Raw genomic sequence first — 22,130 nt, 5'->3', positions numbered from 1 at the left:
GACTGGAGCAAATGTGTCTCGGGCCCCACCTTTGGCTCCTCTGGGTCCGACCCTTCCTGGCCCAAACCCTGGCGACACAGTCCCACAGTTGCCATTGGTTCCTTCTGAACCGGAAGCATACCCCCATACACACTCTCCTGTTTCCTCTCTCCCTATGTCTCTGGATTCCGAGGGTGAAGATTCAGCGGGTCTGGATGCGGAAGAGACGCTCAGCGTTCCGCCTGGCAATGTGAGTGAGTCCACGACTGACGTTGCCTCGGGAGCCAGTTCCATCCTCTGTCTTAGCCCTCTTTTGGCACCCAAACCCCCCAAAGGCGAATATTGTCCATCAGCCCCGCCTCCTGTCGAAACTGCAAGTTTTTCAAGCTGTTCCAGTCACCTCCTGCTCACTGAGATGGCCGAGATCAAAAACCTTCTGCTAGTCTTCATCAAGGGGTTGTTGGGGATCAGGAGGAAGGTGGTGCGAGGAGACGTGCTGAGGGTTTAGTAGGGGCTAGCCCAGGGGGGTCAGAGGGACCTGACTCAGAGATTTCAAAAGGGACTCGTTCTTCACACCCATGTCTGTCCCTTGTTCCTGAGGTCAGGTCTGAGGTCAGGACTCTCCCACCCACTAGGAGCTGACCAGTGGTGGTTTTTCCCCCAGTCCCCCCCTCACAGAGAGAGTCCATGGGGTCCATGGTCCCAGGGGTCGAGAAACCATCCTATAACAGGCATGAAGCCAAGCGTATAACAGGCATGAATTACTTGTGGACCATGTGTGCCCAGCCAGCACGTGTTTCGAGCAACTGCTCTTCTTCAGGGATGGAATGGTGTTCTCGCTTTCCATCAGTCGCACGAAACAGCTGGACTCATCTGAGTTGAATATTAGCTCATTGCAGTACCATCCTTTCTGCAATTGGAGCGCACAGCGTCCCATTGTAATGCATTCAATTTTTCAGAGTGGGTGAGCTTACTGGCTACTCGCTACCAACATTACCAGGCTACTGATGTGGGTAGCAGCTTCTATGCACATTGCCCAACAGGCCACAGCATGATATAGTGATGCTTATCAGGCAACAATTCTGTGAAAGTGGAGCCCTGAAGAAGAGCGGTTGCTCAAAACACATGTTGGCTGGGCACATATGGTCCAAGGACATTCGGCTTAATTCATGCCTGTTATATGCTTATTAATTGTTTGGTTAAGACTGACCATCTGTACATTAATTTGTCTCGCTACCCATTGTCCAAGTTGCAAAGTGTAATTAATACTTTGCGGTTATATAATACATACATAAACCATGATACCAATCTCAAAATCCAATCAATCATTTTGGATACATTTGTGTGAGGCGCCTGATGTGACAGTGTGCTTGCACTTTCTGTTACCCATACTACCAGTCTCCTATAGTCCCTTGACCGATTGGTCACATCTAGAACTACCCGACCCGCTAACATGTGGTCCTATACTCCGTCACCTTGATTCCCTTGTACTTGGTGGGAGGGTTATGTGATACAGTACCCTTTCTGCAGGCATAGTCACATAGCGTGCACCTGGTCATTAACATGAGCTCAGCAGATACTCTCGAGGTCATATTGGCCCTTTAGAGTAAATAAGACACATGGCCGCCCCCATCATGCCTCCCGTCGCAGGACTAAATTTGTTGGGCTCAACTTGGTGCAAATGAGAGTATGGTTCCACTGCGTTGCTTGTGGCTGGTTTCCAAGGATAGGTGAACAATAGATAGTGTTTATCTGTATTTCTAGAAACATTAATTCAGAGGAAGACCCTTATCAGATTTGGTTTTTAAGTACTATTTTTAAATGGATTGTTATCGATGTGTTGCTTGCCTTTTCAGGTTCCCAGTGATTATTTTGCCGACATTGTTCTTATTTTGCACTGATGGGTGATGACACAGACTGCACAATTAATACCACTTAGCTGTGAGACTGTCTTGACGGATGTAGAATGCTGGCAAAGGCAAACCCTACGCTTATAAATAATGTATTTATTTTGACTTGCAGGGTTACTGCGGGCAGTGGTGCAATCCGATCAGTCGTGAAAAGCGTACCCGGCAAAACCAATAGGTTCGTAAATGAAAGGTTCTATTTAACTCTGTCAATGCTGCATGCTTCCTTTTTTTCAGGTTGTGTTTTCTTATTTTCATTTCTCTATTTGAGGTTTTTATTAACATTTATTGTGCTATTACTGAGAAATAATCACATCTGTGCACATCTGTGAAACAAAAAGAGAAAGAAAATAACTCATGGATTTTTTTTATTCTTTATTGTGCATATAGTTTTAAAAATACATTAAAACCTTACACACATTTTCAAAATTCAAACATTATAAAATCATCCTAATCATTTTTCCTTACACCAATTAAGCTAAACACATTGCAATGTATTCCTCTTCTACAAAAGGTTTCAACATGGTTCATATGTACAGAATAAATACATTTAAAAACAATTAAAAAGGAGGTCATACATACTAATATTTCAATTTAAAATGTACTTGTACTTGTTTTTCTCCCAGAGTTCCAATAACTCAGGGAATAGAAGCGGAGAAACTGGGGCACGAGATCCCCACAGGGTGACTGCAGCAAGCAACAAAGGAAAGAAAAACAGAAAGCGAAAGAGTGACTAAATCACAGATTGACAATGACGTTTTCAAGAATAAGCGTGACACAAGCGTGAGTGGACTGGGAACCAAACATTTGTTTTGCTAATTGGCCCCATATGACACTGTGCAAGTGAAAATAACATCTTAATTGTGTGCGCTGCATACAGCAATGCAATAAATAAATAAATATCTGAGTTCCCTTAGAAAAGAGGCACATTCTGCAGAGGCCCACCGGAAAATCTCCAGACTTCCCTGTAGGCCAGTCCACAGAAAAAAAGATACAACTCACAAGCACATAGGTTACTCTTATTTCAAGAGAGGACTTTCACTTGACCCCCGAAAGAAGTTACTACACAGGGCAGGTATTCATTGGGGAAAACCTTACACTCCTTATTCACTCAGATGTAAGTTACCACCAGACATGCAAAAGTGGATGTTCCAGAAGCTGCATTTGAGAGGAGCCGAGCAAATTTTGGCGAACACTTACCACGTCACAAACATTTCGAAATGGATTTCCCACTCTTATTTACACAATTAATGTATCTGTTGGTGATCTGGGCCTCAGTGGTGCGATCGGTGCCAAACTGCACCAAGTGCCCTCACATTGCTCAGGATGTGCACAGGAAGTGACCAGAACTATTTGCAGTCATATGTGCTATGCTCCATTGCTCCCGAGCTAGGTTCGCGCTATAGAACTATAGAATTAGAATTCTGAAAATAATAATGAAAAAATGTGCTTAAATAATTAGAACGGTGCAGCAATTTTTTCCTACTTAGATAATTGCGCCTGTACACACTGCACATCTGTAACCATATGGTTATGATTCACTTGACTTAACCTCACATCTGTTCGCAAAGGGGATCTTCTATTCACTAACAACGTAATTATAAGTATGTTTGACTTACTCCAGACTTACTAAAGGCAAGTCAAGCTTACAGTAATATCTTTGCAAATTCCCCACTATCTTTTCAGGTGAAAGTATTCTGTCTTCATGAATAGAACATTCTAAACATGTTGGTTGTGACTGACAAATGTTTGCTTGTACTGTTATATTTTTGTGTGAACTTGAGTGCCTGTAGTAAGTTGCGAACAGATGCAGCTACAATGTAACTTACCACAACGATGTAATCCTTTGTGAATCAACCCCATGGCATATAACCTAAAGGGACAATGTTAAAAGAGCATCATAAGACGAACACGTGAACAATAATGCAATATTAACAAAATAATGACGCAAGTTCAAAAGTGAAGCACGACATTAAATGCAAAGGCGTAAAGGGAACTATACAGAGATTGGAAGGGAAAGTCGAGTTTGCACCTTTGTCAATAGGTGTGACACACAAGCATCCTGTGGCATACAAATCCGTGTTGATAATGCATCTAGCATTGCTTCTATTCATCTGTAATTCTTTCATGGTAATCATAATTTAGAAATTATGGGTACAAAATCACATAAATTCCCACAAAATTGTTGCAAACTTTTGAAAATGTTTTTCTTTTCATTCGTAAAATCTTATTGTTATTTGTAAGAAGGCAGTTTCTTTGGTTCAGGACCACCAACCAATAATGTTATTCTAGTTGGAGAGATTTCCAAAACCTCTAGGTCAGCTGAAACATTAATCCTACTGGCTGTTAATTCACAACCATAAAGGTTTCACAAAGGGATGTTAATGGCAGGTGTAGATGAAAAAGGTAAACGCCACCTGGTGGGAGACCCATGGAAGCAACCTACACAAGGAGCTGCGGGCAGATAATGGCGCCTCTCTCCACACTGGTTCGGAGAGTGTGTTTGTGTTTCTAGACTAGACCAGCCTTACGGATATTCCTGAAGCCCTGTTGCTAATGGTTGCTGTTGGACAAAGATGGTGCATAAGGGAGCTCAGATATCCACCAATTTTCTAGCAGAAAATTCCAACTGATGCAGGTTGCTTCTTGTAATTGGTGTTTGGTGCCTTATTGTGGCTGTTTGTTTTGGATGAAGTAAAAAAGAAAACGTGTATTTTCAATTGGACATACAGAAGCAGTGGCCAAAAATGTATGTGCGGGAAGGGAATCCAGTACAATCCCCTCTTTATCCGTGAAATGGAATTTCCAGTAGCGTCATGTAAAGGAAACGCAGGCGACGCCAGGTAATGAGATTAATGTACGCACAGGACAGGGTCTCCTTCCAATCTACCTTTTATTGTGATACACATGACAGGCTTTGATTCAAAGTGTTTTTACTCTTGTCCATTGCACGTGGCTCTTTAAGGAACACAGTGGACTGGGTAAGGAGAGCCATTCAGCATATAAAAGTGTTCGACTTGAAGTTTGTAACAAAGACATAAATCGCAGCGCAAGTGCGAAAATCGCAGTGCAAGCGTGCGAAAGCGGCGCACATCGATTCATGGAAGTCCGTGCGCCTGTAAATTCTGGGATGTGCGCTAAAATCCTGCGTGGCGCACGCGTGCGCACATGTCATCAAACGGCGTGCGCTACGTGCACAGCGAAAGCGCACATAGCGCGGCGCACACAACAAAAGTAGGCGTAACATGGGGCGTAACACAGGGAATGGGGAACAACGCGTGAAAATGTGGGCGTTATGGGGGAAGTACAGGAGGCAAATGCGCGGAACGCCCACACGCGCGCCTACAACATGTATTCATAGAATCGAACAGGGCAAACGCGTGCAGCAAAAAAGACACGCTAGTCCGGAAACACGTATGCCAGCATAAAAGCGCACGCAAACAACAAACAAACTCAGACGCTACGATGAATATATCGTTCCTCGCAGCAGTGGTCGTGGGACACCGCAGGAGGAGGAGGATACTCGGCCAGAATCTTTACACCCAGGACCAGCCTTTTTGGGATGCCTGATGACCAGGTGTATGGGAGGTACAGGTTTCCACCTCACATAATACTCGACCTGGTGAGTGAGTGGGAGGATGACCTCACATCACCCACCCTGTGCTCCCAAGCACTGAGCCCCTTGGAAAAGGTGCTCAATGTACTGCACTTCTTGGCCACTGGTTCATTTCAGCGGACAAGTGCCATAGTGGGGGGGGGTGTCACAGGCCACGCAGTCACGCTGCCTACACCAGGTGTTGGCCATCATGACTGCACGCCCATCAGTCCGCAGGCACATATACCTGCCCAGAACACCTGCAGAAAGGCAGGCTGGCGTCCAGGATTTTTACAGGGTGGCACACTTCCCCAAAGTGCTAGGTGCCATTGATTATACCCATGTGGCTCTATGTCCTCCCAGGGCAACTGAGCACATCTATAGAAACCGCAAACACTGGCAATCCATCAACGTGCAGGTAGTATGTGATGCCAAGGGAATCAACGCCTCAGTATATGCCAACTATCCAGGGTCCACCCATGACAGTTTCATTTTCAGAATGTCAACCCTAAACCAGGACCTAGAAGCTGGGCGGCATGGCAATACATGGCTGCTTGGTGAGTATAAATACCACTGCACATGCATGCATGTCAGATACTGAGTAATGTCACAACCCCACTAATGATACCCATCACCACCTCCCCAGGGGACAGTGCCTACCCTCTGAGCACCCACATGATGACGCCAATTCGGAACCCCACCACACCACCCGAGGTAAAATACAACACAGCCCATATTGCAACCCGGGGCATAGTGGAGCGCACATTCGGAGTGCTCAAGTCACACTTTCGGTCCCTTGACCGCTCTGGTGGGCAGCTGCTATACGCGCCTCCAGTAGTGTGCAGGATCATAGTGGCAGCATCTGTCCTGCACAACGTTGCAACACGCCGGGGCCTGCCGGTGGACATGGTGGTGCCCCCACATCCCCAACCACATGCTGGCCGCTGCGCATGGAGGGGAAAGGGCACAAGGTGAGGCAGCCCGTATGCAGCTGGTGGCAAATTACTTCACCTAAAATCACACCGCTGTGGAGTGCACACAGCCCTGTCACCTTCCAGCTGACAATCAATGATGATGCCATAAGGGACAGTCAACTGTCACAACCATACCAGCCTGAGATTGGTCACCTGGAAGTGTAACATTGTGTGCATCCCTACCTACCGAAAAACAACCAATGCTGTGTCACAAAAAGACACACATTCATGCTGCATGAATGACTACCCCCTTGCAAAATACAACATGAAAATAGCGCCATGTCACCCAACCCCTCCCCATCTCCGCCACCCAACACAACATGGCATGTCATGCAATGTGAAAGCAAACAAAGGAATGCACAACACATGACACAAGTGTCACAAAGTGCACTGTCACAAATGGAAACAGGCCACAGACAATATGCTCCCAGTAATCAATAACAAACAGCACACATGACCAAATACTTACCAGCAACACAATACAGCAACACAGCATGAAACATTGCCAACATATGACAGTACAAACTCAAAGAAGTGCAAGTCTTACAACCTGAATAAACCAGCACATCGACCCCTTCCAACTGCAGAGTGGTGCTGTCAGGCAAATGTGTCAGTCTACTGCATACAACATGAACTGCATCTGCAAAGGAGACGGCCTTCTGAAGACATGAAGAAGGTACCTGCGAATAAAGAGGAAGACATGGATGCACAAGCACATATCAATACACCATGCAGTGTTCAATACAAAAACAATCCCCACTAGGGATGTCCACACAGTTATGACTACAGACTGCTCACACAGCTCATGGGAGCCCAATGTCACTGTGTAAGTCACTGTCACTTGGTCACACCCTTTGCAAGCCCATGGAATCGGGAAGCAGGAGGGGTGTGTGTGTCAGGAACCCAAGCATCTAACCCAAACACAGGACAAGCCTGCATGTGCCCAGCCGAAATACACAGTGGATGCCCACGGGAGCCACACAAGGCAACACACTGTAAAATAAATAAATAAATAAAAATCAAGGAACAGGATCAGATGTTGTGGAGTGTGACCCTGCATCCGTAACCGCCAAAGGCGGACTTACCGACACTGACATCCCCATAGAGGGTTCTACCCCTGGTGCAGGTGGGTTGGACAGAACAGAATCCCTGCCAGAAACACTCACCTGCGACAGCACATAAGTCTCATCATCCGATTCAGCACCTGAATAGAGGTCTGGGGAGGGGCACCCAGAGACACCCCTGGACAGTATGGTCTGCAGTAAGATTGGGTTTTCACCGACCACCACACCACGTCCTCCACTGGTGCCCGGTCGTGCCTGAGATTCCTTCTGGGTCTGCACCATTCCTCAACCTCAACAGCATCAAGTGCGTCATCACCTGCAAAAACATGAAAGACAACAAATGGAAACAGGCATGAGCACCATAGCACACACATAGGCCTGACAAGACTGAGATCCTGTACATGATTTACACATGTCCCACATGACTATAACCCTGGCATGCATGCACTGTCAATGAGTTGGAAGGGGAGGCAAAAAGCAGACACTGAGGACACCAAGATGGAAAAGCAACACATTTGCTGCATGCTGGGTAGCACTGGCATCACACATTAGCCTGTGAGTGGCATGTCCAATACACATACATGACACATGCCAGCAAACAGATGGCATGTAGCATAGCCATGGTACATTTGACAAGTACAGCCATATGTCAGTGAATGAGTACTGTCACCCATCCATGTGAGATGGACATGATGAGATGAAAAATGCTAAATAGTGTGACAAAATACGCGTGTGCCACACACTGCAACACATCCAGTGTACAATAATACAGTGATTGCAGACAGATGTACACATCGATGGTTGGTCACTTCAACATGACAGGAAACAACTATCATGTTCCACATTCAAACAGGCCCCAAAAATTAATGTGAGCAGGCCAATACTCCGTCAGCCTGAATGGTGTAATCATTCACATAACAAGGTAACAAATGTGGGCCAATGTCGGGTGTAATCAATGACAGAAGCATGTCACATATGTGGCATTAGGGCTGAAAAATGCATTGCAAAAATGGGAGAATTGAAACAATCAGCCTGAATGAACACTGAAAAATTTAGAACAATGTTGTTGCAAGATGACAGTTCAAGGGCAACTGCAGTAATGTGGCGCTAATTGGCTACTGTGGGCAGAAGGGATACTGTCATACCCAAATCCAAGGCTGGTGAATGTTTTGGAGGAAGCACATGGGTGACCCATACCACTCAGGAGTGCACACCCTCACCTGGCACTCAATCAGAACCCGTCATCCAAACAACATACACATGGATTACACACACATGCATGGGCACTCACCAGACAATGCGTCGTAATCTTGTAGGTCTCCCACGCCTTGGATCTGTTCCTCTGTGACGAAGGTTCCAGCAACAGACTCATGTTCAGTGAGTTGGTTGTCCTCTGGTGGAGACCCACCGCCAGTCACCAGAGTAGAGGCATGATTTAAGGCCAGCTTGTTCTTTGCTCTGCGTTTCAGGTCATTCCACCGCTTGTAGCAATCATCAGCTGTGCGCCTCACAAATCCAAGGGCACTAATGTGGTCCGCGATGGTCTGCCAGTATGCCCTACGTTGCCCAGGTGTGGTCTTGCACCCTGCAGTCACCACCATTTTGCGGCTATGTGCCGACACATAGGCCACAAGTGCATCAAGTTCGGCATCATTAAAGCTAGGCTTCCTTGACGTGCCAGAGTGTGTACCCGTGTCTGGGGTCTCAGCCTGTAGTGCCAGAGCACCCTTCTTCTTCTTTTTCAAAGGTGGTGCGGATCCTCAGTGTCTTACGCCGCTCTGGTCAGTAGGGGCAGATGCGCAGGTGGACTGGGTACTAGAAGTGTGCGAATGCAGAATGACCATAGGTCTTGGTGCAGGCATTGGCTGCAGGGTGAAGTTGGCAGGGCCAACGTCGCTTTGATGGACCTGGACCGACACTGTCCCGGCTGGAAGACTCAGAGCTGGGGTGGATAGAGCTGCAGCTGCCCCTGCAGCCTCCCCACCCTGTCTACTTGGGGCAGCAGATGACATTGCTGCCCCAGATCCACGTGGCCTGGTGACAGAAACTTGCACCGCCACACGTGGCTTAGACTTGCTGACCTGGAAGTCAGCCTGGGAGTCATTCTGTGCCGGTTCAGGTGCCAAAATGGGCCGGTCCAACAAGGGCTGAGCTGGGATGGTGTCAGCTACGTTTCCCACAACCATGGGGGGGGGCATGGGAGTCCATGATTGGTCCTCCACACACGGGTGTCTAGGGGCACCCTGAAAATCCTGGCCATGTACCCTACCGCGCCCACCACGCCCACCTTTTGGAGGTCGGCCACCTTTGCCTCCCTTAGTGCTTGGTCGCCTCCCAACCATGGCACTGATGTAGTTGTGCGTATGGGAGTTGCAGTAAACAATTGTCCTGGGCAATTGGGGTGAAAGGGGTAGGGTACTAGATGGAATTCGTACCCTAGTGCTCTAGCAAGGCTGTATGTGACCCCTGGGGGAAGATGACGGGTCACACAACGCACAGGCACCCCAAAAACAAAAGCACACATGCACGCAACCCCTGGTAGACCACGTGCGTGGAAAAATAAACCTGCACTACGCTGTGGCACCCAGAAACACAAAAATAAGCGTACACGTGTTACACGAAGCCTACAATGACCTCTGAAGGGGTATCGGACACACGGGGGCAACCACAGTTGGAAAATACGTGCGCGACTCACCGTCTGCCTTGAAAAAGAACGTGAAAAATACGCACATGTGCACGTAGGCAACACCCGCGCCAAAAGAAGAAAAGAACGCAGTCTGAGGAAACAGGAAGTACGAACTGGAAACTTTGTGAAGTAACCAAATCTGAACCGACAAGAAGTACAAGATACACCCGCTCGCTCTCCACAAAAAGCATGTACAAGGAAATAGCGTGATACTTGTACCTTTTAAGCCAGCCCACACGTGAAACGTCACTTACGCTCTTACGCGCTAAGGCCCTTTCCTCCAATAGCACAGTGACGTGCAGTTTTCTCACATGCTGATTCACTATGCACCGATGTTGTGGGCAACGCCCGCGCGCGTAACGTCACTGACGCGCTTATGCGCTAAGGGCCTTTCCTCAGATTTCACGCTGACGTGCAATTTTTTCACATGCCAAATCACTCCGTATCAAGCTGGCCACGCGAAAACACACGGAAGACCACGCTCCTGCCCAAAAGGCCATTTTCCTGCCCCCAAAAGCCCCGAGCACGCTCCCACCTGCCATCTGCTGCTGCCTGCCGGCTGCCCACGTACCCTGCTATTTGCTGCCTGCACGTCAGCCAGGGGTGCAGTTGCTGTGACCACCCCTGCTGGAACCGAAGACTCCCGACTGAGAAACCATCGCTCCACAGCCCATCCCCAGGACCCAGCTGCCCACCCACACCTGCCTCTGGGGTTGCCATGTCGGGCACAACACCATCTGGCACCACTGGCAACCCCCAGCCAGAGAGGCAGAGAGCCACCAGCTTCAGTGCCCGGGAAGTTGGTGTCCTGGTGGAGCAAGTCCTGGGGCAGTATGATGCCCTCTTTGGAAGCTTGCGTGCCGACAAGGAAGGACGGACCAGGATCTGGATGGACATCGTGACTGCCATCAACGAGGAGGGGGTGGCAGTCCGCGACATCAAACATGTCCGGAAGCGCTGGGAGGACTTCAGGTCCAGGACCCTCGACAAGGCCCAGCACCTCTTGAAGGCAGCGGATGCCAAGGGTTGCCAGGGCCAGCTGTCAGACCACCAAATGAGGGTCCTGTAACGCATACGCCCAGCGCTCCACATCCAGGTCCTTGAGAGGCAGACATGTCTGGAGTCCAGCGGTAAGTGTACATGCATACTGATTGGACGCTGTGCGTGTTGTGGTGTGCCAGTAGTGTGCAGGTTGCACATGTGTTTTTGTAGGGCCATGTATGGATGTGTATGTACAGAGGCGTGAGGCTGACACATGTGAGTCCTCTCATGTGTGAGACACATCGATGGTGTATGCGTTGGTAAGCATGCTGGCCAAATGCAGGTGTGGGAGCACACATGTTTAAATTTCTGTGTATGTATGTTGGCATGGTTGTGGTGTCACACATGGATGGTGGTTCCTGCTGCATGTATCTGCACTGTGTACATGTGCATGTGTGTGTATTTGACAAGTGTGCAACTGTGATGCAACATGGATGCATGTGACACTGACATGTAGAAGGCAGAATGCCAGATGTGACATGGATGGGGATGTCATCACTGCGACAGTTTGTGGAGATGTACACATGCATGTAGGTCTGGTGGCGTGTGTGCATGTGTTGTGCACTCCCCGTGTTTCATGTGACGTCAGCCTCATCTTCGGCTGCTTGTGCTGTTGTTTGTGAATGGCTGGTGCTGCCAATATTAGTGTAGAATTGCTCATGTGTGTGATTTGAAATGACATGTGTGTTGGGGAGTGTGATGCCATGTCTGAAGTTTGACACTGCCACTCATGTACAACTGTCATGTGTGTATCAGTCCATTGTACAGTGCCCTGATGCCTGTGTTTTATCTCTCCCTGTCTGCAGCGTCAACTGATGAAGAGGGCAGAGAGGGTGCTGTGGAGCAAAGCGGTAGGGATCGCACCACCAGCCGGAGACGCAAGGCCCGGCTCCCCTCCCAGATTGTCATCTCGTCGGGGAGTGAGGAGTCCGGTGCCGCGTCCCAGGCCGCAGCTGCTGAGGGTAGGTCCAAGAGGCGGAGGTCGGAGTTGGACTCCTCGGCAGCAGAAGAGGCAGCTGAGACCCCACAGGGTCCGATGGAGGAAGATGGCATGGAGTCATCCAGGTTGGTGGGGGTTTGGTGGAGGAGGAGGCCGCGGAAGGGACACACACGGGGTCTGGAGGTGGGGATTCCACTGGTGCTAGTGGTGCAGTGCAGGGGCAGGGACAGGAGGCAGCACAGGCAGCTGCGGAGGTGCTTGTGTGTAATCCTGTCCCTGATCCTGTGACTGCATCATCCGGCACCAGCAGGGATGCCTACGTCCAGACTTGTTTTCAGGGAGGGGATGAGCGCACAACAACTGGCCTTCCTCTCCCTGCGGACGTGGCTATCCGGGACCAAGTTGAGCCTGTCCTGGCTGGGATAGTGTTGCGTCACCGGGGCATACGAAGTGACCTGTAGTGTTTTCGTGAAGACACTGCACGTCATCTCGGATGCCTCTTTGACCACGTTGACCTAATGGGACGGGTCACCAGTGCTGGATTCCTCCGTGTGCTGGACCTTCTTGCGACCCCCTTCTCACCTGAACCCCCTACACGCCAGTCGTCCTCCATGCCATCTTCCCACCGATGTATCACCTGGGTACCCTGTGGAGCTGCCTCTGACCCAGCGGCCAGGCTGGTGGAGGACACAACCCTGCCACAGTCGGGAGTCGGACGTCCAGCAGCGGTGGCCACCACGACAACTGCACCCCAGCCGGAGGAGGAAGTGCAGGCAGCAAGAGCCAGGGCGCAGGCATAGGCACAGCAGCAGCAACAGCAACAAGGTGGGAGCAATGATGGCTCCGGGCCTTCAATATCGGAGGGGCAGGCATCGGCCAGAGGGCAGGAGGACCCAGGATTGGAAGTGTCTTCCGTGTGGCAGCGGTTGGGCCAGGCCATAGGTGCGGAGCGGCGGCGGGCGGAAGAGGCATGGCTCACAATGGTCAGGGCGGAGAACTCCATGCGGAGGGCACTGAGGCGGGCCGAGTGCCTCGAGGCTATTCGCAGGCAGTTGGAGTCCAACATGGCATAGTTCCTGCAAACCCTCTGGGCCATGGAGGAGGACCGCCTCCAGGACATTGAGCGGAAGTTTGATGCTGCCCTGGCCCGGGACATCGAAAAGTATTTGGATTTGAACATGGATTAATCGATTTTTCTTTTTGACAATGGATTGTACATAGTTGGACAATGGATTAATTTGAACTTTTTCTTTGGATTTCACCATGGATTAATGGATTTTTCCTTTTACGTTTCCTTTGGATTTGCTTTGGTGGAGGGAGAGTTTGGACTATTTTTCTTTTGGATTTCTTTGGATTGGTTATACTTTTCATTTACTCATCTTTAGGATATGCTTTTCATTTCATATTTGCTATTTTTTTATGCTTTCATTTCATTGCTTTATTTTTGTCCATAACACATTTTGATATTTTACTTCCATGTGTGTAATTCGCTCATTGGGTACATGCATGTGAAAATGTGGGTTTACACAATCAATGCCAACCAGTGTGTGTGTGTGACGGACATGTGTTGATGTACATAGTTGACTTTTGGTTTGTGTCTTGAGATAGGCATGTCAGTGTGGGGTGGATTGGGAAATCATTGCGTCTCAAGACTGGGGTGGAGTGCTGTGGTATTTTGGTGTAGAAGTGGGCCATGATTGTGCATCTTTATGTTATGTAGGGGGGCCATGAGTGGGGGCCTGCTGGCAGGTGCCCCTCACTGCTGGGGTGTGAGGGTGCATGGGGACATGAGTGGGGGCCTGCTGGCAGGTGCTCCTCACTGCTGGAGGGTGGGGGTGCAGGGGGACATGAGTGGGACATGAGTGGGGGCCTGCTGGCAGGTGCCCCTCACTGCTGGGGGGTGGGTGTGCAGGGAGACATGAGTGGGGGCCTGCTGGCAGGTGCCCCTCACTGCTGGGGGGTGGGGGTGCAGGGGGACATGAGTGGGACATTAATGGGAGCCTGCTGGCAGGTGCCCCTCACTGCTGGGGGGAGGGGGTGCAGGGGGACATGAGTGGGGTCCTGCTGGCAGGTGCCCCTCACTGCTGGGGGGTGGGGGTGCAGGGGGACATGAGTGGGACATGAGTGGGGGCCTGCTGGCAGGTGCCCCTCACTGCTGGGGGGTGGGGGTGCAGGGGGACATGATTAGGACATGAGTGGGGGCCTGCTGGCAGGTGCCCCTCACTGCTGGGGGGTAGAGGTGCAGGGGGACATGAGTGGGGGCCTGCTGGCAGGTGCCCCTCACTGCTGGGGGGTGGGGGTACAGGGGGACATGAGTGGGACATGAATGGGGCCTGCTGGCAGGTGCCCCTCACTGCTGGGGGGTGGGGGTGCAGGGGGACATGAGTGGGGGCCTGCTGGCAGGTGCCCCTCACTCCTGGGGGGTGGGGGTGCAGGGGGACATGAGTGGTACATGAGTGGGGGCCTGCTGGCAGGTGCCCCTCACTGCTGGGGGGTGGGGGTGCAGTGGGACATGAGTGGGACATGAGTGGGGGCCTGCTGGCAGGTGCCCCTCACTGCTGGGTTGAGAGGGTGCATGGGGACATGAGTGGGGGCCTGCTGGCAGGTGCTCCTCACTGCTGGAGGGTGGGGGTGCAGGGGGACATGAGTGGGACATGAGTGGGGGCCTGCTGGCAGGTGCCCCTCACTGCTGGGGGGTGGGTGTGCAGGGAGACATGAGTGGGGGCCTGCTGGCAGGTGCCCCTCACTGCTGGGGGGTGGGGGTGCAGGGGGACATGAGTGGGACATTAATGGGAGCCTGCTGGCAGGTGCCCCTCACTGCTGGGGGGAGGGGGTGCAGGGGGACATGAGTGGGGTCCTGCTGGCAGGTGCCCCTCACTGCTGGGGGGTGGGGGTGCCGGGGGACATGAGTGGGACATGAGTGGGGGCCTGCTGGCAGGTGCCCCTCACTGCTGGGGGGTGGGGGTGCAGGGGGACATGATTAGGACATGAGTGGGGGCCTGCTGGCAGGTGCCCCTCACTGCTGGGGGGTGGAGGTGCAGGGGGACATGAGTGGGGGCCTGCTGGCAGGTGCCCCTCACTGCTGGGGGGTGGGGGTGCAGGGGGACATGAGTGGGACATGAGTGGGGGCCTGCTGGCAGGTGCCCCTCACTGCTGGGGGGTGGGGGTGCAGGGGGACATGATTAGGACATGAGTGGGGGCCTGCTGGCAGGTGCCCCTCACTGCTGGGGGGTGGAGGTGCAGGGGGAGATGAGTGGGGGCCTGCTGGCAGGTGCCCCTCACTGCTGGGGGGTGGGGGTGCAGGGGGACATGAGTGGGACATGAATGGGGCCTGCTGGCAGGTGCCCCTCACTGCTGGGGGGTGGGGGTGCAGGGGGACATGAGTGGGGGCCTGCTGGCAGGTGCCCCTCACTGCTGGGGGGTGGGGGTGCAGGGGGACATGAGTGGTACATGAGTGGGGGCCTGCTGGCAGGTGCCCCTCACTGCTGGGGGGTGGGGGTTCAGTGGGACATGAGTGGGACATGAGTGGGGGCCTGCTGGCAGGTGCCCCTCACTGCTGGGGGGTGGGGTGCAGGGGGACATGAGTTGGTGATCACTAGTGCAAAATGGCATGTGGTCTGGCTGGGGGGCATGCCCGTGGTGGATGCGCTGCCTGCGGGACCTGACCAGGGGTGCAGGGTAGTCCCCTGTGGTGTGGGCTGCCTGCAGGGGCCATGGAGGGGGTAGAGGGCACACCTGGGAGGACCCACACTGCTAATTCACGTGTGGGACTCCCCGCGCACCTACTGGATACACGTACCCCGCTCTGACAGCGAAATTGCATGTGAAAGTTCCTGCGCACCCCCGAAATGCATGTACCCTGCCTGCTTAGGGCCAATCGTGTGTGAAACTTCCCGCGCACCCCCGAAATACACGTACCCCGCTCGCACAGGGCCAATCGCATGTGAAACTTCCCGCACACCCCCGAAATACACATACCCTGCTCGCACAGGGACAATCGTGTGTGAAACTTCCCGCGCACCCCCGAAATACATGTACCCCGCTCGCACAGGGACAATCGTGTGTGAAACTTCCCGCGCACCCCCGAAATACACGTACCCCGCTCGCACAGGGACAATTGTGTGTGAAACTTCCCGCGCACCCCCGAAATACACGTACCCAGCTCGCACAGGGCCAATCGCGTGTGAAACTTCCCGCAAACCCCCGAAATCCACGTACCACACTTGCACAGGGCCTACCACGTGTGAAGCGCCCCGCGTACCCCCCAAATACACATAGCCTGCTCGCACAGACCCAATCGCGTGTGAAACTCCCCGCAAACCCCAGTAATACACGTACCCCGCTCGCACAGGGCCAATCGTGTGTGAAACTTCCTGCGCACCCCCAAAATCCACGTACCACACTCGCACAGGGCCTACCGCGTGTGAAACTCCCCGCGTACCCCCCAAATACACGTAGCCTGCTCGCTAAGGCCAAATCGCGTGTGAAACTCCCTGCGAACCCCAGTAATACATGTACCCCGCTCGCACAGGCCTTACCGCGTGTGAAACTCCCTGCAAACCCCAGTAATACTCGTACCCCGCTCGCACAGGCCCTACCGCGTGTGGTAATTCCAGCGCACCCCAGGAATACACGTTCCCCGCTCAGCGTTTGCTGTGTAGCGGCCCTGTAAGCTGGTCCAGGGTTAGCGCAGCCCTTTGCACTGGATTGGGGATTTTGATGGCTTTTCCTTGCGCGAGGGGCGTTCTTGGGGGCGTAACTGGCGCTGCGGGATGTTCTCTGCGCCAGGGCTCTTTTTGCCTTGGGAATTCCATGAATACGCGATGCGCCAGAATGCTGTTTAGCGCACACAGCTGGCGCACGCTGGCGCACGATCCCTCTCTGCGCTGCTCACGTGCACTGCCTCTGCGCTGAAATCTATGAATTACCCCCAAAATATTTTGGAAAGTGACTGCATAAACAAAATACCTAGATACATATTTTCATCCTAAAAAGAATAAGTATAGTTTTCTGATTCAAAATATATATATTTATATACTGTATTTCCTTTTCATCGTGTGATGCAATAAACTGGAATTGGTCTGTTACATCTGTTTTGGCTAAGGGAATTTATTTTTGGTGGAATCCTAACGAGTGCAACCTCAAAGTGGGGCTTAATGCGGCTTGTGTTCTCTTAACCTATATATATATTATATATATATTACATGGCCACGGTAGTGGCCATGTAGTTATGGTTAAGTTGCTGTTTCCATAGGAAGAGCACTTTTTGGGCGGCTTATAACTTCGCTCCCCCTGGACGAATCCTCACCAAACTTTGCAAAAAAAGTATATGGCCCACTCAGAATTTTTTTTGCAAAGTTTGGTGAGGATTTGTGCAGGGGGGGAAAGGTTATAGGGGGGTCCCAAAATTTCTGTTTTTCCCATAGACTGAATGGGAAAACATTTTTGTTCGCGCCTACAGCCCAAACTGCTGGACGGATTTTCACCAAATTTGGACCAGGAGCAGCGGCTTGGTCCCGAAAGCGTGCATTTGCAAATTTGGTGAAAATCCGTCCAGTAGTTTTTTTTTAAAAATGACCAAAAAGTAGGGCAAAAAAAATTAGTGATATCTGTGTTCGGTCCGCAGACGGACTTCCCTGTTCGCTCCGCGAACAGGGCGGTGATTGGGCCAGCAGCTTGCGTGATGTCCGCGGACATCTGACGTGCTCTCTCATTGGATGCGGTGAAAGCGTGCAGTGCGTCTGGCTTCAGAGAATCCCGCCATCTTTCTTTCCCGCATGAGAGGGTTTGTCAAGTCAGCAGGAGCGTGTCTGTCTACTGTTCCTCCCACCCCTGCTCATGCCCTGTATCTGCCCCACCCCCCGCTCATGCCCCGTGTGTCCTTTCTGTCCCCCCAACCCCGCTCATGCCCCGTGTGTCCTTCCTGTCCCCCCACCCCCGCTCATGCTCCGTGTGTCCCCTGTTCCTTCAGCCCCCCGCTCACGCCATCGCACACGGTGGCCAGCGGAGGGCCGAGGAGCGGGATCTGCCGCACAAACTCATGTCCGTGCGGCATGTCCGTGTTTTTGTTTGTCCCCCCCAGCCCCCGCTCATGCCCCGTGTGTCTCTCTCCCTCCCCCCACCCCCTGCTCATGCCTCGTGTGTCTCTCTCCCTCCCCCCATCCCCCGCTCATGCCCCGTGTGTCTCTCTCCCACCCCGCCACCCCTGCTCATGCCCCGTGTGTCTCTCTCCCTCCCCCCACCCCTGCTCATGCCCTGTGTGTTTCTCAAACCTCCCCCCCACCCCCGCTCATGCCCCGTGTGTGTCTCTCCCTCCCCCAACCGCGCTCATGCCCCGTGTGTCTCTCTCCCTCCCGCCGACCCCCCGCTCATGCCTCGTGTGTCTTTCTCCCTCCCCCCACCCCCGCTCATGCCTTGTGTGTCTCTCTCCCTCCCCCCACGCTCATGCCCCGTGTGTCTCTAGCCCTCCCACCCACCCCCCGCTCATGCCCTGTGTGTCTCTAGCCTTCCCACCCACCCCCTGCTCATGCCCCGTGTGTCTCTAGCCCTCCCACCCACCCCCGCTCATGCCCCGTGTGTCTCTCTCCCTCCCACCGTCCCCCCTGCTCATGCCCCGTGTGTCTCTCCCCCCACCCCCCGTTCATGCCCCGTGTGTCTCTAGCCCTCCCACCCACCCCCTGCTCATGCCCCGTGTGTCTCTAGCCCTCCCACCCACCCCCCGCTCATGCCCCATGTGTCTCTAGCCCTCCCACCCACCCCCCGCTCATGCCCCGTGTGGCTCTATCCAGCCCTCCTACCCACCTCCCGCTCATGCCCCGTGTGTCTCTAGCCCTCCCACCCACACCCCGCTCATGCCCCGTGTGTCTCTAGCCCACCCACCCACACCCCGCTCATGCCCCATGTGTCTCTAGCCCTCCCGCCCACCACCCGCTCATGCCCCGTGTGTCTCTCTCCCTCCTGCCCACCACCCGCTCATGCCCCGTGTGTCTCTCTCCCTCCCACCCACCCCGCTCATGCCCTGTGTGTCTATAGCGCTCCCACCCACCCCCCCACATACCCAGTGTGTCTCTAACCCTCCCACCCACCCCCACTTATGCCCCGTGTGCCTCTAGCCCTACCGCCCACCCACCGCTCATGCCGCGTGTGTCTCTAGCCCTCCCACCCACCCCCCGCTCATGCCCCGTGTGTCTCTCCCCTCCCCCCCACTCCCTGCTCATGCCCCGTGTGTCTCTACCTCTCCCACCCACCCCCCGCTCATGCCCCGTGTGTCTCTATCCCTCCCACCCACCCCCCACTCATGCCCCATGTGTCCCTCCACCCTCCCCCACCCCCCGCTCATGCCCCGTGTGTTTCTATCCCTCCCTCCCACCCCCCGCTCATGCCCCGTGTGTCTCTATCCCTCCCACCCACCCCCCGCTCATGCCCCTATCCCACCCACCCACCCCCCGCTCATGCCCTGTGTGTCTCTATCCCTCCCACCCACCCCCCGCTCATGCCCCGTGTGTCTCTATCCCTACCACCCACCCCCCGCTCATGCCCCATGTGTCTCTTTTCTCCCCTCCCCCTACTCCCCGCTCATGCCCTGTGTGTCTCTCCGCTCCCCCCCACCCCCTGCTCATGCCCCGTGTGTCTCTATCCTCCCACCCACCCCCGCACATGCCCCGTGTGTCTCTATCCCTCCCACCCACCCCCCGCTCATGCCCCGTGTGTCTCTATCCCTCCCACCGACCCCCTGATCATGCCCCGTGTGTCTCTATCCCTCCCACCCACCTCCCGCTCATGCCCCGTGTCTCTATCCCTCCCACCCACCCCCGCTCATGCCCCGTGTCTCTATCCCTCCCACCCACCCCCGCTCATGCCCCGTGTGTCTCTATCCCTCCCACCCACCCCCCGTTCATGCCCCGTGTGTCTCTATCGCTCCCACCCACCCCCCGCTCATGCCCCGTGTGTCTCTATCCCTCCCCCACCCCCTGCTCATGCCCCGTGTGTCTCTATCCCTCCCGCCCACCCTCGCTCATGCCCCGTGTGTCTCTATCCCTCCCGCCCACCCCCCGCTCATGCCCCGTGTGTCTCTATCCCTCACACCCACCCCACGCTCATGCCCCGTGTGTCTGTATCCCTCCCACCCACCGCTCATGCCCCGTGTGTCTGTATCCCTCCCACCCACCCCCCGCTCATGCCCTGTGTGTCTGTATCCCTCCCACCCACCCCCCGCTCATGCCCCGTGTGTCTGTATCCCTCCCACCCACTGCCCCACTCATGCCCCGTGTGTCTGTATCCCTCCCACCCACCCCCGCTCATGCCCCGTGTGTCTCTCCCCTCCCCCCCGACCCCCTGCTCATGCCCCGTGTGTCTCTATCCCTCCCCCCCACCCCCTGCTCATGCCCCGTGTGTCTCTATCCCTCCCCCCACCCCCCTGCTCATGCCTCGTGTGTCTCTATCCTTTTCCCTCCCACCCACCCCCCGCTCATGCCCCGTGTGTCTCTAGCCCTCCCACCCACCCCCCGCTCATGCCCCGTGTGTCTCTATCCCTCCCACCCACCCCCCGCTCATGCCCCGTGTGTCTCTCCCCTCCCACCCACCACCTGCTCATTCCCCGTGTGTCTCTCCCCTCCCACCCACCCCCTGCTCATGCCCCGTGTGTCTCTATCCCTCCCACCCACCCCCCGCTCATGCCCCGTGTGTCTCTATCCCTCCCACCCACCCCCCACTCATGCCCCGTGTGTCCCTCCACCCCCCCACCCCCAGCTCATGCCCCGTGTGTTTCTATCCCTCCTGCCCACCCCCCGCTCATGCCCCGTGTCTCTATCCCTCCCCCCACCCCCCTGCTCATGCCCCGTGTGTCTCTATCCTTTTCCCTCCCACCCACCCCCCGCTCATGCCCCGTGTGTCTCTAGCCCTCCCACCCACCCCCCGCTCATGCCCCGTGTGTCTCTATCCCTCCCACCCACCCCCCGCTCATGCCCCATGTGTCTCTCCCCTCCCACCCACCACCTGCTCATTCCCCGTGTGTCTCTCCCCTCCCACCCACCCCCTGCTCATGCCCCGTGTGTCTCTATCCCTCCCACCCACCCCCCGCTCATGCCCCGTGTGTCTCTATCCCTCCCACCCACCCCCCACTCATGCCCCGTGTGTCCCTCCACCCCCCCACCCCCAGCTCATGCCCCGTGTGTTTCTATCCCTCCTGCCCACCCCCCGCTCATGCCCCGTGTCTCTATCCCTCCCACTAACCCCCCGCTCATGCCCCTATTACACCCACCCACCCCCCGCTCATGCCCTGTGTGTCTCTATCCCTCCAACCCACCCCCCGCTCATGCCCCGTGTGTCTCTTTCCCTCCCACCCACCCCACGCTCATGCCCCATATGTCTCTTTTCTCCCCTCCCCCCACCCCCCGCTCATGCCCTGTATGTCTCTGCCCTCCCCCCCACCCGCTGCTCATGCCCCATGTGTCTCTATCCCTCCCACCCACCCCCGCACATGCCCTGTGTGTCTCTATCCCTCCCACCCACCCCCCGCTCATGCCCCGTGTGTCTCTATCCCTCCCACCCACCTCCTGATCATGCCCCGTGTGTCTCTAAAACCGCTCATGCCCCGTGTCTCTACCCTCCCACCCACCCCCCGCTCATGCCCAGTGTGTCTCTATCCCTCCCACCCACCCCCCGTTCATGCCCCGTGTGTCTCTATCCCTCCCACCCACCCCCCGCTCATGCCCCGTATGTCTCTATCCCTCCCACCCACCCCCCGCTCATCCCCCGTGTGTCTCTCCCCTCCCCACACCCCCTGCTCATGCCCCGTGTGTCTCTATCCCTCCCGCCCACCCCCCGCTCAGCGCCGTGTGTCTCTATCCCTCCCGCCCACTCCCGCTCATGCCCCGTGTGTCTCTATCCTTCCCACCCACCCCCCGCTCATGCCCCGTGTGTCTGTATCCCTCCCACCCACCACT

General features: G+C 54.5%; 1 protein-coding gene across 1 annotated transcript in view; it reads left to right on the top strand.

Annotated features, from left to right (window-relative positions):
* ST8SIA2 (ST8 alpha-N-acetyl-neuraminide alpha-2,8-sialyltransferase 2) overlaps nucleotides 1-22,130 on the top strand; it is a 430,955-nt gene that overhangs the window by 159,265 nt on the left and 249,560 nt on the right. The window contains exon 2 of the mRNA XM_069625076.1: nucleotides 2,002-2,064. Within this exon, the coding sequence (XP_069481177.1) occupies nucleotides 2,002-2,064 (63 nt within the window). The remainder of the gene's footprint in view (nucleotides 1-2,001; nucleotides 2,065-22,130) is intronic.

The sequence above is a fragment of the Ambystoma mexicanum genome, chromosome 11 (assembly GCF_040938575.1).
Source record: "Ambystoma mexicanum isolate Mex_15411 chromosome 11, UKY_AmexF1_1, whole genome shotgun sequence".
Taxonomy (NCBI): Eukaryota; Metazoa; Chordata; class Amphibia; order Caudata; family Ambystomatidae; genus Ambystoma; species Ambystoma mexicanum.
The sequence above is the reverse complement of the archived record's forward strand: the minus strand, read 5'-3'. Positions and strand labels throughout refer to the sequence as shown.